This window comes from Lonchura striata, chromosome 21 (assembly GCF_050655825.1).
Source record: "Lonchura striata isolate lonStrDom1 chromosome 21, ASM5065582v1, whole genome shotgun sequence".
NCBI lineage: Eukaryota > Metazoa > Chordata > Aves > Passeriformes > Estrildidae > Lonchura > Lonchura striata.
In genome coordinates this window covers 7,740,981-7,753,493 of record NC_140723.1, presented here as the reverse complement: position 1 = coordinate 7,753,493, position 12,513 = coordinate 7,740,981, and the positions used below count along the sequence as shown (strand labels likewise).

Sequence of the window (12,513 nt, the reverse complement as noted above, 5' to 3'; positions counted from 1 at the left end):
GATTTTGGGAACGTGGAATTCCCTGGGATATTGGAATGTGGAATTCTCTGAGATGTGGGGAACGTGGAATTCCCTGGGATATTGGGAAGGGGGAATGTGGAATTCCTGGGATTGTTGGGAATGCAGAGTTCCCCAGGATGTTGCAATGTGGAATTCTTTGGGATTTTGGGAATGTGGAACTCCCGTGGACGTTGGGAACGCGGTGCCGGGGGGATCCCGGAACTCCCGGGATTTGGGGATCCGGAACTCCCGGGATTTGGGGATCCGGAACTCCCGGGATTTGGGGTTCCCGGAATTCCCGGGAATTGGGGTTCCCATCCCTGCCCAGCCCCGCTCGCTCCCCCCGGGAGTCAGACATGCAGCTGACTGCAAATGTATGCAAATGTATGCAAATGAGGGCGGGGACTGCCCGGACCGGTCTGGGCGGGATCCGGGCGGAGCCGGGAATGAGAAAAATCCGGGAGGGGCCGGGAGGGACCCGGGACTGACCCGGATTGACCCGGATTGACCCGGGACTGACCCGGGACTGACCTGGAGTGACCCAGGACTGACCTGGAATGACCCGGGACTGACCCTGGACTGACCCGGGACTGACCCGGGACTGACCTGGACTGACCTGGAGTGACCCGGGACTGACCTGGAATGACCCGGGACTGACCTGGACTGACCCGGGACTGACCTGGAGTGACCCGGGACTGACCCGGGACTGACCGGGACTGACCCGGAGTGACCCGGGACTGACCCGGGACTGACCCGGGACTGACCGGGACTGACCCGGAGTGACCCGGGACTGACCCGGGACTGACCTGGAGTGACCCGGGACTGACCCGGGACTGACCGGGACTGACCCGGAGTGACCCGGAGTGACCCGGGACTGACCCGGGACTGACCCGGGACTGACCCTGGACTGACCCGGGACTGACCCGGGACTGACCTGGAGTGACCCGGGATTGACCTGGACTGACCCGGGATTGACCTGGACTGACCCGGGACTGACCCGGGACTGACCTGGAGTGACCCAGGACTGACCTGGAGTGACCCGGGATTGACCTGGACTGACCCGGGACTGACCTGGACTGACCCGGGACTGACCTGGAGTGACCCGGGATTGACCTGGAGTGACCCGGGAATGACCCGGGACTGACCTGGACTGACCCGGGACTGACCCGGGACTGACCCGGATTGACCCGGGATTGACCTGGAGTGACCCGGGACTGACCTGGAGTGACCCAGGACTGACCCGGGACTGACCCGGGATTGACCTGGAGTGACCCGGGACTGACCCGGGATTGACCCGGGATTGACCTGGAGTGACCCGGGACTGACCTGGAGTGACCTGGAGTGACCTGGAGTGACCCGGGACTGACCTGGACTGACCCGGGACTGACCCGGGATTGACCTGGAGTGACCTGGAGTGACCCGGGACTGACCCGGGATTGACCTGGAGTGACCTGGAGTGACCCGGGACTGACCCGGGATTGACCTGGAGTGACCTGGAGTGACCCGGGACTGACCCGGGACTGGATCCTTTTCCCAGGAAAATCCCAATTTTTCCAGAAAATTTGGGATAATTCCCTACTTAAACACCGGGACTTTCACAGAAATCCATGGAATTCTGGCGTCATTCCCACCTTTCCCAGGAATATTCCCGTTTTTCCAGATCCAGAGGGTTTGGGATTGTTCTTTAGCTAAACACCGGGATTTGGGCAGAAATCCATGGAATTCTGGGGCTTTAGGGGTATCATTCCCACTTTTCCCAAGGAATATCCCCACTTTTCCCAAGGAATATCCCAATGTTTCCCAAGGAATATCCCAACATTTCCCAAGGAATATCCCAATGTTTCCCAAGGAATATCCCAACATTTCCCAAGGAATATCCCAACTTTTCCCAAGGATTTTGGGCCACTGACCGCCTGGAATCCGGCACTGGAGCCGCCCTTTCCGCAGTTCTGGAATGGCTCCGGAATTCCCGGCCTGGAGGAGATCCCGGTGGATCCCGGGGATCTGGGGGATGAGGGAGAGGGGCGGGGCCGGGCCCGAGCCCTGATCCCGAGATCCCAATGCCACGGATATCCCAATGGATCCCAATCCCATGGATATCCCAAATCCCTGATCCCGAGATCCCAATCCCAGGGATATCCCAAATCCCAGAGATCCCAATCCCATGGATATCCCAAATCCCAGGGATATCCCAAATCCCTGATCCTGAAATCCCAACTCCACGGATATCCCAATCCCACGGATATCCCAATGGATCCCAATCCCTTGGATATCCCAAATCCCTGATCCCGAGATCCCAATCCCATGGATATCCCAATCCCAGAGATCCCAATCCCATGGATATCCCAAATTCCCGTTCCCAGATATCACAATCCCAGGGATATCCCAAATCCCCGATCCCGAGATCCCAATCCCATGGATATCCCAATGGATCCCAATCCCATGGATATCCCAAATCCCTGATCCCGAGATCCCAATCCCATGGATATCCCAATGGATCCCAATCCCATGGATATCCCAATGGATCCCAATCCCATGGATATCCCAAATCCCTGATCCCGAGATCCCAATCCCATGGATATCCCAATGGATCCCAATCCCACGGATATCCCAATGGATCCCAATCCCACGGATATCCCAATCCCATGGATATCCCAATGGATCCCAATCCCACGGATATCCCAATGGATCCCAATCCCACGGATATCCCAATCCCATGGATATCCCAATGGATCCCAATCCCATGGATATCCCAATGGATCCCAATCCCACGGATATCCCAATGGATCCCAATCCCTCGGATCTCCCAATCCCATGGATATCCCAATGGATCCCAATCCCACGGATATCCCAATGGATCCCAACCCCACGGATATGCCAATGGATCCCAATCCCTCGGATATCCCAATGGATCCAAATCCCTCGGATCTCCCAACCCCTCGGATATCCCAATGGATCCAAATCCCTCGGATCTCCCAACCCCTCGGATATCCCAATGGATCCCAATTCCCGGATATCCCAATGGATCCCAACCCCTTGGATATCCCAATGGATCCCAATCCCCAGATATCCCAATGGATCCCAATCCCACGGATATCCCAATTCCCGGATATCCCAATGGATCCCAACCCCTCGGATATCCCAATGGATCCCAATCCACGGATATCCCAATGGATCCCAATTCCCGGATATCCCAATGGATCCCAATCCCTCGGATCTCCCAATCCCATGGATATCCCAATGGATCCCAATTCCTGGATCTCCCAATGGATCCCAATCCCACAGATATCCCAATGGATCCCAATCCCTCGGATATCCCAATGGATCCCAATTCCTGGATATCCCAATGGATCCCAATCCCACAGATATCCCAATGGATCCCAATCCCATGGATATCCCAACCCCACGGATATCCCAATTCCCAGATATCCCAATGGATCCCAACCCCTCGGATATCCCAATGGATCCCAATCCCATGGATATCCCAATCCCACGGATATCCCAATGGATCCCAATCCCATGGATATCCCAATCCCATGGATATCCCAATGGATCCCAACCCCTCGGATATCCCAATGGATCCCAATTCCCGGATATCCCAATGGATCCCAATCCCACGGATATCCCAATGGATCCCAATTCCCGGATATCCCAATGGATCCCAATCCCTCGGATCTCCCAATCCCACAGATATCCCAATGGATCCCAATCCCCGGATCTCCCAATCCCCAGATCTCCCAATGGATCCCAATCCCACGGATATCCCAATGGATCCCAATTCCCGGATATCCCAATGGATCCCAACCCCTTGGATCTCCCAATGGATCCCAATCCCCGGATCTCCCAATTGATCCCAATCCCTCGGATCTCCCAATCCCATGGATATCCCAATGGATCCCAATCCCTCGGATCTCCCAATGGATCCCAATCCCATGGATATCCCAACCCCACGGATATCCCAATTCCCAGATCTCCCAATGGATCCCAATCCCATGGATATCCCAATGGATCCCAATCCCCAGATCTCCCAACCCCCGTTCCCGGCGCCGTGGCTCCGTCCCAGCCCGGCAGCTCCGGGGTTATCCCGGGTCAGCCGTTCCCGCAATTCCCGTTTTCCCGTATCCCGTCAAACCGGTTCCAGCCGGTCCGGCCTGCGCCGGCGCTCCCGGCTCCCTAGAAATCCCGGCGGCCTTTTGGGGCAAAATCCCCTTTTTTTGGGATCCCGTTCCCATGGAAATGCTGGAAAACCCCTGAAATTCCCTGGAAGCGCTCCCGGGATAATTCCGTGAGTAAGGAATTCACCTGGGGGGGTTGGACCCTTCTTTCCTTTCCTTCCAAGACTTTTTTTTGGGATTCTGGGGGGTTTTTCTGTTGGAATTCCACAGGCTCGGGGCCCGTCCCAAAATTGCAATAAATTGAGAGACATCCCAAATTTATCCTGGTGAAATATCCCAAATTTATCCCGGTGAAATATCCCAAATTTATCCCGGTGAAATATCCCAAATTTATCCCGGTGAAATATCCCGAATTTTCCAAATATAATCCCAATTATTCGCAATTTATCCCGGTGAAATATCCTAAATTTATCCCGGTGAAATATCCTAAATTTATCCCAGTGAAATATCCTACAAATATCCCAGATTTTCCAAACGTAATCCTAATTATCCCAAATTGAATCCCACATTTATCCCAGTGAAATATCCCAAATTTATCCCAGTGAAATATCCCAATTTTTTCAAATTTAATCCCAATTATTCCAAATTCATCCCCGTGAAATATCCCACCCCATGGAATCCATACATTTATTATTTATTATTTTTTAATTTTTATTTTTATTTAATTTATTATTTATTATTTATTTTTTATTTTTTGGGGGGGAACAAACCTTTTGCAATCCATACATTTATTATTTATTAATTTTTAATTTTTATTTAATTTTTATTGTATTTATTATTTATTATTTCTTTTGGGGAACAAACCTTTTGCAATCCATACATTTATTATTTATTATTTTTTGGGGAATAAACCTTTTGCAATCCATACATTTATTATTTATTAATTTTTAATTTTTATTTAATTTTTATTGTATTTATTATTTATTATTTTTTGGGGAACAAACCTTTTGCAATCCATACATTTATTATTTATTATTTTTGGGGGAACAAACCTTTTGGAATCCATACATTTATTATTTATTATTTTTTGGGGAATAAACCTTTTGCAATCCATACATTTATTATTTATTAATTTTTAATTTTTATTTAATTTTTATTGTATTTATTATTTATTATTTTTTGGGGAACAAACCTTTTGCAATCCATACATTTATTATTTATTATTTTTGGGGGAACAAACCTTTTGGAATCCATACATTTATTATTTATTATTTTTTGGGGAATAAACCTTTTGCAATCCATACATTTATTATTTATTAATTTTTAATTTTTATTTAATTTTTATTGTATTTATTATTTATTATTTTTTGGGGAACAAACCTTTTGCAATCCATACATTTATTATTTATTATTTTTGGGGGAACAAACCTTTTGGAATCCATACATTTATTATTTATTATTTTTTGGGGAACAAACCTTTTGCAATCCATACATTTATTATTTATAATTTTTTGCGGCGGGGGGAACACACTCCATGGAATCCCCGCATTAAAAAAATATTAAAAAAACCCCAATTTCCCCCTGAAGCCCCAAACACGCGGGTTCCCCTCCCGGGGCGCACGGGGCTGCGGGATTCCGGGATTCGGGATTTGGGATCTGCGGGATTCCGGGATCTGCGGGATTCCGGGATTCGGGATCTGCGGGATTCCGGGATTCGGGATCTGCGGGATTCCGGGATTCGGGATCTGCGGGATTTGGGATCTGCGGGATTCGGGATCTGCGGGATTCGGGAGCTGCAGGATTCTGGGATTCGGGATTCGGGATCTGCGGGATTCGGGATCTGCGGGATTCCGGGATTCGGGATTCGAGAGCTGCGGGATTCGGGAGCTGCGGGAAGCTCTGGGATCTGTGTGAGGCTGTGGGGATGCTGAGGAAAACTGCGGGATCTCCGGGATGCTCGGGAAGCTGCGGGATCTCTGGGATGCTCTGGGAAGCTGCGGGAAGCTGCGGGATCTCTGGGAAGCTGCGGGAAGCTGCGGGATCTCTGGGAAGCTGCGGGATCTCTGGGAAGCTGCGGGATCTCTGGGAAGCTGCGGGATCTCTGGGAAGCTGCGGGAAGGTGCGGGATGCTGCGGGATGCTCGGGAAGCTGCGGGAAGCTGCGGGATGCTCGGGAAGCTGCGGGATGCTCGGGAAGCTGCGGGATACTCTGGGAAGCTGCGGGATCTCTGGGAAGCTGCGGGATACTCTGGGAAGCTGCGGGATCTCTGGGAAGCTGCGGGATGCTCGGGAAGCTGCGGGAAGCTGCGGGATGCTCGGGAAGCTGCGGGATGCTCGGGAAGCTGCGGGAAGCTGCGGGAAGCTGCGGGCTCCGTGCGAGGCTCCCGGGAAGCTCGGGAAGCTGCGGGATCTCTGGGATGCTCGGGATCTCTGGGATGCTCGGGATGCTCAGGAAGCTGCGGGATCTCTGGGAAGCTGCGGGATACTCTGGGAAGCTGCGGGATGCTCGGGAAGGTGCGGGGTGCCGCGGGCTCGGTGCGAGGCTCCCCGCGCTCCTCCAGCCCTAAAGATGGAGCTGCTCGGCGCCGGGGCCGCTCCCCGCGCTCCTCTCCCTTCTCCTTCCCCTTTTCCTGCCCATCCATGTGGTTCTGTTTTGTATTGTCCCGCTCGCCCGCGCTCCCGCTGCCGGGCCATTCGGTGGGTGGGATCTCAGCAGGGAAAAAGGGAAAAGGGGGGAGAGGGGGAAAAAAAAAAATAACAACCGAGGAGGAAAAAAAAGCGAGAAAAAAAAAAACCACCAAAATTACCTTTTTTTTTTTTTTTTTTTTTCCTGTAACAGGAACCGCCACCAAAAATAGTGCAAAGGCCCCGCGCCGCCGCTTTCTTTATGCTGCACCTCTCGCCCTAAAATCAGGTTTGGAATTGGGGGGGGTTCGAAAAAAGTGGGATTTGGGGAGAGGGGGAGAGGGAATTGGGGATGGAAGGGGGTTGGGGGGCGGAAAAATGGTTTTAAAAAAAAAAAAAAGGGGAAAAAAAAAAAAAAGGCGGATCCACGTGGTGCGAGGGGGGCAGACAGAGATCCCATTGTTCCAGGGAAATCTGGGAATGGGAACGCGGGGGGGGCGGGGGATGGGCACCGGGGAGACCCCCGGGGGGTCCTGCCCCCTCCCCAACCCACAGAATCGCCCCCACCCCAAAATCCAGCGGCAGCGCCCCGAGAGCGGCGGGGCTTTGGGGTTTTGGGGTGCCGGGCGGTTTGGGGCGCGGATAAAGGAGGGAAGACCCCAAAACCCCCCTCGGTGTTCCCCTTGCCTTTTGTCTCCGGGCCCTTTTCCTGCCCCAGACCCCCTCCGGCACCCCAAAACCCCGGATCCTTGCGTGCACCCCCAAATCTTCCCGAGACCCCCCGTGTGCCCCCCTTGGCACCCCCCAGGCCCCCCTTTTCCAAACTGTCCCTCCGCACCTCCTCCTTGCACCCCCTTTTGCAGACCCCCCTTTTGCAGCCCCCTCCTCTCCCCCCCAGCCCGGGGGTCTCCTCTCTCCCCACCCCCTGTGCCCCAAATCCCCCCAAATCCCCTCACGGGGGGTCACCCATGGGCCCTTGTCCTGTGTCCCCCAAATCTCCCCATTTTCCCCATCCTGTGCCCCCAAATCCCATCTGTCCCATCCCGTGTCCCCCAAATCCCTCCCCTTTTCCCTATCCCGTGTCCCCCAAAACCCCTGAACCCCCTGGCTGGGGGTCTCCCATGTCCCCCAGTCCCGTGTCCCCCTAAATCCCCCCACGTCCCCTCTCTGGGGGTCACCCTTGTCCCCACGTCCCCCAACTGGGGGGTCACCCTTGTCCCCACATCCCCCAACTGGGGGGTCACCCTTGTCCCCATGTCCCCTCTCTGGGGGTCACCCTTGTCCCCATGTCCCCCAACTGGGGGTCACCCTTGTCCCCACATCCCCCAACTGGGGGGTCACCCTTGTCCCCATGTCCCCCAACTGGGGGGTCACCCTTGTCCCCACATCCCCCAACTGGGGGGTCACCCTTGTCCCCATGTCCCCTCTCTGGGGGTCACCCTTGTCCCCACGTCCCCCAACTGGGGGGTCACCCTTGTCCCCACATCCCCCCAGTTTCCCCACACTGGGGTCCCCCCATGTACCCCTCTCTGTCCCCACCCCAGGTCCCCCCACAGAGGGTCCCCCAATTCTCCCCCGTGTCCCCCCACTGTCCCTGTCACCAGGGGGGTCCCACCTCTTATCCCCCCATGGCCACCACCGTGGGTCCCCCTTTTGCCCCGTCCCGTGTCCCCGTATCCCCCATGTCCCCTCACCCCATGTCCCCTCACCTCTGTCCCCCCATGTCCCCTCTCATCCCCTCTGCACTCCCCCAAAACGGCTCCATCTCTGTCCCCATCTCCCCTCACTGTCCCCCCTCACCCCATTTCCCCCATTTCCCCGGTCCCCATTTCGACTCACCCCACATCCCCATCTCCCCTCACTGTGTCCCCATCTGTCCCCATTTCCCTCATTTCCCCCTCACTGTCCCCAAACTCCATATCCTCCATTTCCCCTCTGTCCTCATTTCTCCTCACCCCATTTCCCCTGTCCCCATTTCTCTTCACTGCCCCCCCTCACCCCACATCCCCCCACATCCCCATCTCCCCTCACTATGTCCCCATCTGTCCCCATTTCCCCCATTTCCCCTCACTGTGTTCCCCCTCACGCCGTGTCCCCATTTCCCCTCACTGTGTCCCCTCACCCCACATCCCCCATTTCCCCTGTCCCCATTTCCCCCATTTCCCCCTCACTGTGTCCTCTCACCCCATTCCCCCTGTCCCCATTTCCCCTGTCCCCATTTCCCCCATTTCCCCTCACTGTGTCCCCTCACCCCACATCCCCCATTTCCCCTGTCCCCATTTCCCCCATCTCCCCTCACTGTGTCCCCATCTGTCCCCATTTCCCCTCACTGTGTCCCCTCACCCCACATCCCCCATTTCCCCTGTCCCCATTTCCCCCATCTCCCCTGTGTCCCAATGCCCCATTTCTCCCTCTGTCCCCATCTGTCCCCATCTCCCCTCACTGTGTCCCCATCTGTCCCCATTTCCCCTCTGTCCCCATCTCCCCTCTGTCCCCATCTCCCCTCACCCCATTTCCCCTCTGTCCCCATTTCCCCTCACCCCATTTCCCCTCTGTCCCCATCTCCCCTCACCCCATTTCCCCCATCTCCCCCACTGTTCCCCCTCACGCCATGTCCCCTGTCTCCCCTCACTGTGTCCTCTCACCCCATTTCCCCCTGTCCCCATTTCCCCTCACCCCATTTCCCCATTTTCCCTCTGTCCCCATCTCCCCTCACCCCATTTCCCCATCTCCCCTCACTGTTCCCCCTCACGCCGTGTCCCCATTTCCCCTCACCGCGTGTCCCGCTGTCTGTGTCCGTGTGTCCGTGTGTCTGTGTGTGTCTGTGTGTGTCTGTGTGTCTGTGTGTCTGTCTGTGTCTTTCTGTGTGTCTGTCTGTGTCTGTATGTGTCTGTGTGTCTGTCTGTGTGTCTGTCTGTGTGTGTCTGTGTGCCTGTGTCTGTGTGTCTGTCTGTGTGTCTGTGTGTCTGTGTCTGTGTGTCTGTGTGTGTCTGTGTGTGCCTGTCTGTGTCTGTGTGTCTGTCTGTCTGTGTGCCTGTCTGTGTCTGTCTGTGTGTCTGTGTGTCTGTGTCTGTGTGTGTCTGTGAGTGCCTGTGTGTGCCTGTCTGTGTCTGTGTGTCTGTCTGTGTGTCTGTGTGTCTGTGTGCCTGTCTGTGTGTCTGTCTGTGTGTCTGTGTGCCTGTGTCTGTGTGTCTGTCTGTGTGTCTGTGTCTGTCTGTGTGTCCGTGTGCCTGTCTGTGTCTGTGTGTCTGTCTGTGTCTGTGTGTCTGTCTGTGTGTCTGTGTCTGTCTGTGTCCGTGTGCCTGTCTGTGTCTGTGTGTGTCTGTCTGTGTGTCCGTGTGTGTCTATGTGTCTGTGTGCCTGTGTGTGTCCGCGTGTCCGCGTGTCCGTGTGTCCGTGTGTCCGTGCCTGTCTGTGTCCGTGTGTCTGTGCCTGTCTGTGTCCGTGTGCCTGTCCGTGTGTCTGTCTGTGTCCGTGTGCCTGTCCGTGTGTCCGCGCGTCCGTGTGTCTGTCCGCGTGTCCGTGTGTCCGTGTGTCCGTGTGTCCGTGTGTGTCCGCGTGTCCGTGTGTCCGTGTGTCCGTGTGTCCGTGTGTCCGTGTGTGTGTCCGCGTGTCCGTGTGTCTGTCCGCGTGTCCGTGTGTCCGTGTGTCTGTCCGCGTGTCTGTCCGTCTGTCCGTGTGTCCGTGTGTCTGTCCGTGTGTCCGCGTGTCCGTGCCTGTCTGTGTCCGTGTGTCCGCGTGTCCGTGTGTCTGTCCGCGTGTCGGCGGGCCCTCCGGCGGGCGCTGACGCGGCCCCGCAGCCATGCCCCGCAGGAAGGCGGCGGGGCCCTGGGCGGCCGCGGGCCCGGGGGCCGCTCCGGGCGGGCGGCGGCGGCCGGGCCCCCAGCCCGGCGGGCGGCGGCGGGCGCGGCGCGGCGGCGGCGGCAGCAGCGGCGGCAGCAGCGAGGAGGAGGCGCCCCGGGAGCGGCGGCCGCGGGACGGCAGCCCCGGGGCCCGCAGGCCCGGCAGGCCCGGCGCGGCGGCGGCGGCGCCCGGGGGCCCCCGCGGGCAGAGCGTGGTGATCTGCGAGCCCGAGCACAGCAAGGAGCGCATCGTGAGCTGGGGCGGCGGGCGGCGGGACACGGCACCCTGCGGGAGCCCCGTGCCCGGGGACAGCCCCGGGAGACAGCCCTGTACCCCGGGAGACAGCCCCGTGCCCGGGGGACAGCCCCGTGCCCGGGGACAGCCCCGGGAGACAGCCCCGTGCCCCGGGAAACAGCCCCGTGCCCCGGGAAACAGCCCCGTGCCCCGGGAGACAGCCCCGGGAGACAGCCCCGGGGGACAGCCCCATGCCCCGGGGGACAGCCCCGGGGGACAGCCCTGTACCCCGGGAGACAGCCCCGGGAGACAGCCCCGGGAGACAGCCCCGGGAGACAGCCCCGTGCCCGGGGGACAGCCCTGTACCCCGGGAGACAGCCCCGTGCCCGGGGGACAGCCCTGTACCCCGGGAGACAGCCCTGGGAGACAGCCCCGTGCCCCGGGGGACAGCCCCGTGCCCCGGGGGACAGCCCTGTACCCCGGGAGACAGCCCCGGGAGACAGCCCCGTGCCCCGGGGACAGCCCCGGGAGACAGCCCCGTGCCCCGGGGGACAGCCCTGTACCCCGGGAGACAGCCCCGGGAGACAGCCCCGTGCCCCGGGGACAGCCCCGGGAGACAGCCCCGTGCCCCGGGAGACAGCCCCGGGAGACAGCCCCGGGGACAACCCCGGGAGACAGCCCCGTGCCCGGGAGACAGCCCCGTGCCCCAGGGGACTGCCCTGGGAGACAGCCCCATGCCCCGGGGGACAGCCCCGGGGACAGCCCTGTACCCCGGGGGACAGCCCCGTGCCCCATTGCACAGCCCCGTGCCCCATGGGAGACCCCCTGTGCCCCACTGCACAGCCCCTGAGCCCCATTGCACAATCCCCGTGCCCCATGGCAGACACCCCGTGCCCCACTGCACAACCCCTGTGCCCCATGGGACAACCCCATGCCCCATTGCACAGCCCCCGTGCCTTGAGAATCATCCCCGTGCCCCATTGCACAGCCCCCGTGCCCCATGGGACAACCCCCACTGTGCCCCCCTGTGCCCCATGAGATACCCCTGTGACCCATTGCACAGCCCCTGAGCCCCATGGGACAACCCCGTGCCCCATTGCACAGCCCCTGTGCCCCACTGTGCCCCATGAGATACCCCTGTGACCCATTGCACAGCCCCTGAGCCCCATGGGACACCCCCCCGTGCCCCATTGCACACCCCCAGTGCCCCTGTTGTACCCCCTTATCCCCCCCTGACTGCACCCCCAGGACCCCTTTGTACCCCCTGCACCCCACACTGCACCCCTGACCCCATCCTGCCCCACTGCACCCCAAACTCCACCCCACGGCACCCCTGACCCCATCCCACCCCAGTGCACCCCCACACGGCACCCCTGACCCCCATCCCACCCCACTGCACCCCAAATTACACCCCACGGCACCCCTGACCCCATCCCGCCCCACTGCACCCCAAATTACACCCCACGGCACCCCTGACCCCATCCCGCCCCACTGCACCCCAAATTACACCCCACGGCACCCCTGACCCCATCCCGCCCCACTGCACCCCAAACTCCACCCCATGGCACCCCTGACCCCATCCCGCCCCACTGCACCCCAAATTACACCCCACGGCACCCCTGACCCCATCCCGCCCCACTGCACCCCAAACTCCACCCCACGGCACCCCTGACCCCATCCCGCCCCACTGCACCCCA

At 58.1% G+C, this 12,513-nt stretch overlaps 1 protein-coding gene across 4 annotated transcripts in view; it reads left to right on the top strand.

Annotated features, from left to right (window-relative positions):
• The first annotated feature begins 4,143 nt into the window (after positions 1-4,143).
• The window catches only part of RCC2 (regulator of chromosome condensation 2), a 35,099-nt gene continuing 26,729 nt past the window's right edge, over positions 4,144-12,513 (top strand). Inside the window, exons 1-3 of one of the 4 annotated variants that reach the window (XM_085558464.1) lie at positions 4,148-4,285; positions 6,954-7,028; positions 10,540-10,832. In XM_085558464.1, coding sequence (XP_085414590.1) covers positions 10,542-10,832 — 291 coding nt within the window. In that variant the 5' untranslated portion in view covers positions 4,148-4,285; positions 6,954-7,028; positions 10,540-10,541. Of the gene's footprint in view, positions 4,286-6,742; positions 6,812-6,953; positions 10,833-12,513 lie in introns of those variants that run through there. The other 3 variants (XM_085558463.1, XM_085558462.1, XM_085558460.1) reach the window with 3 other exon arrangements.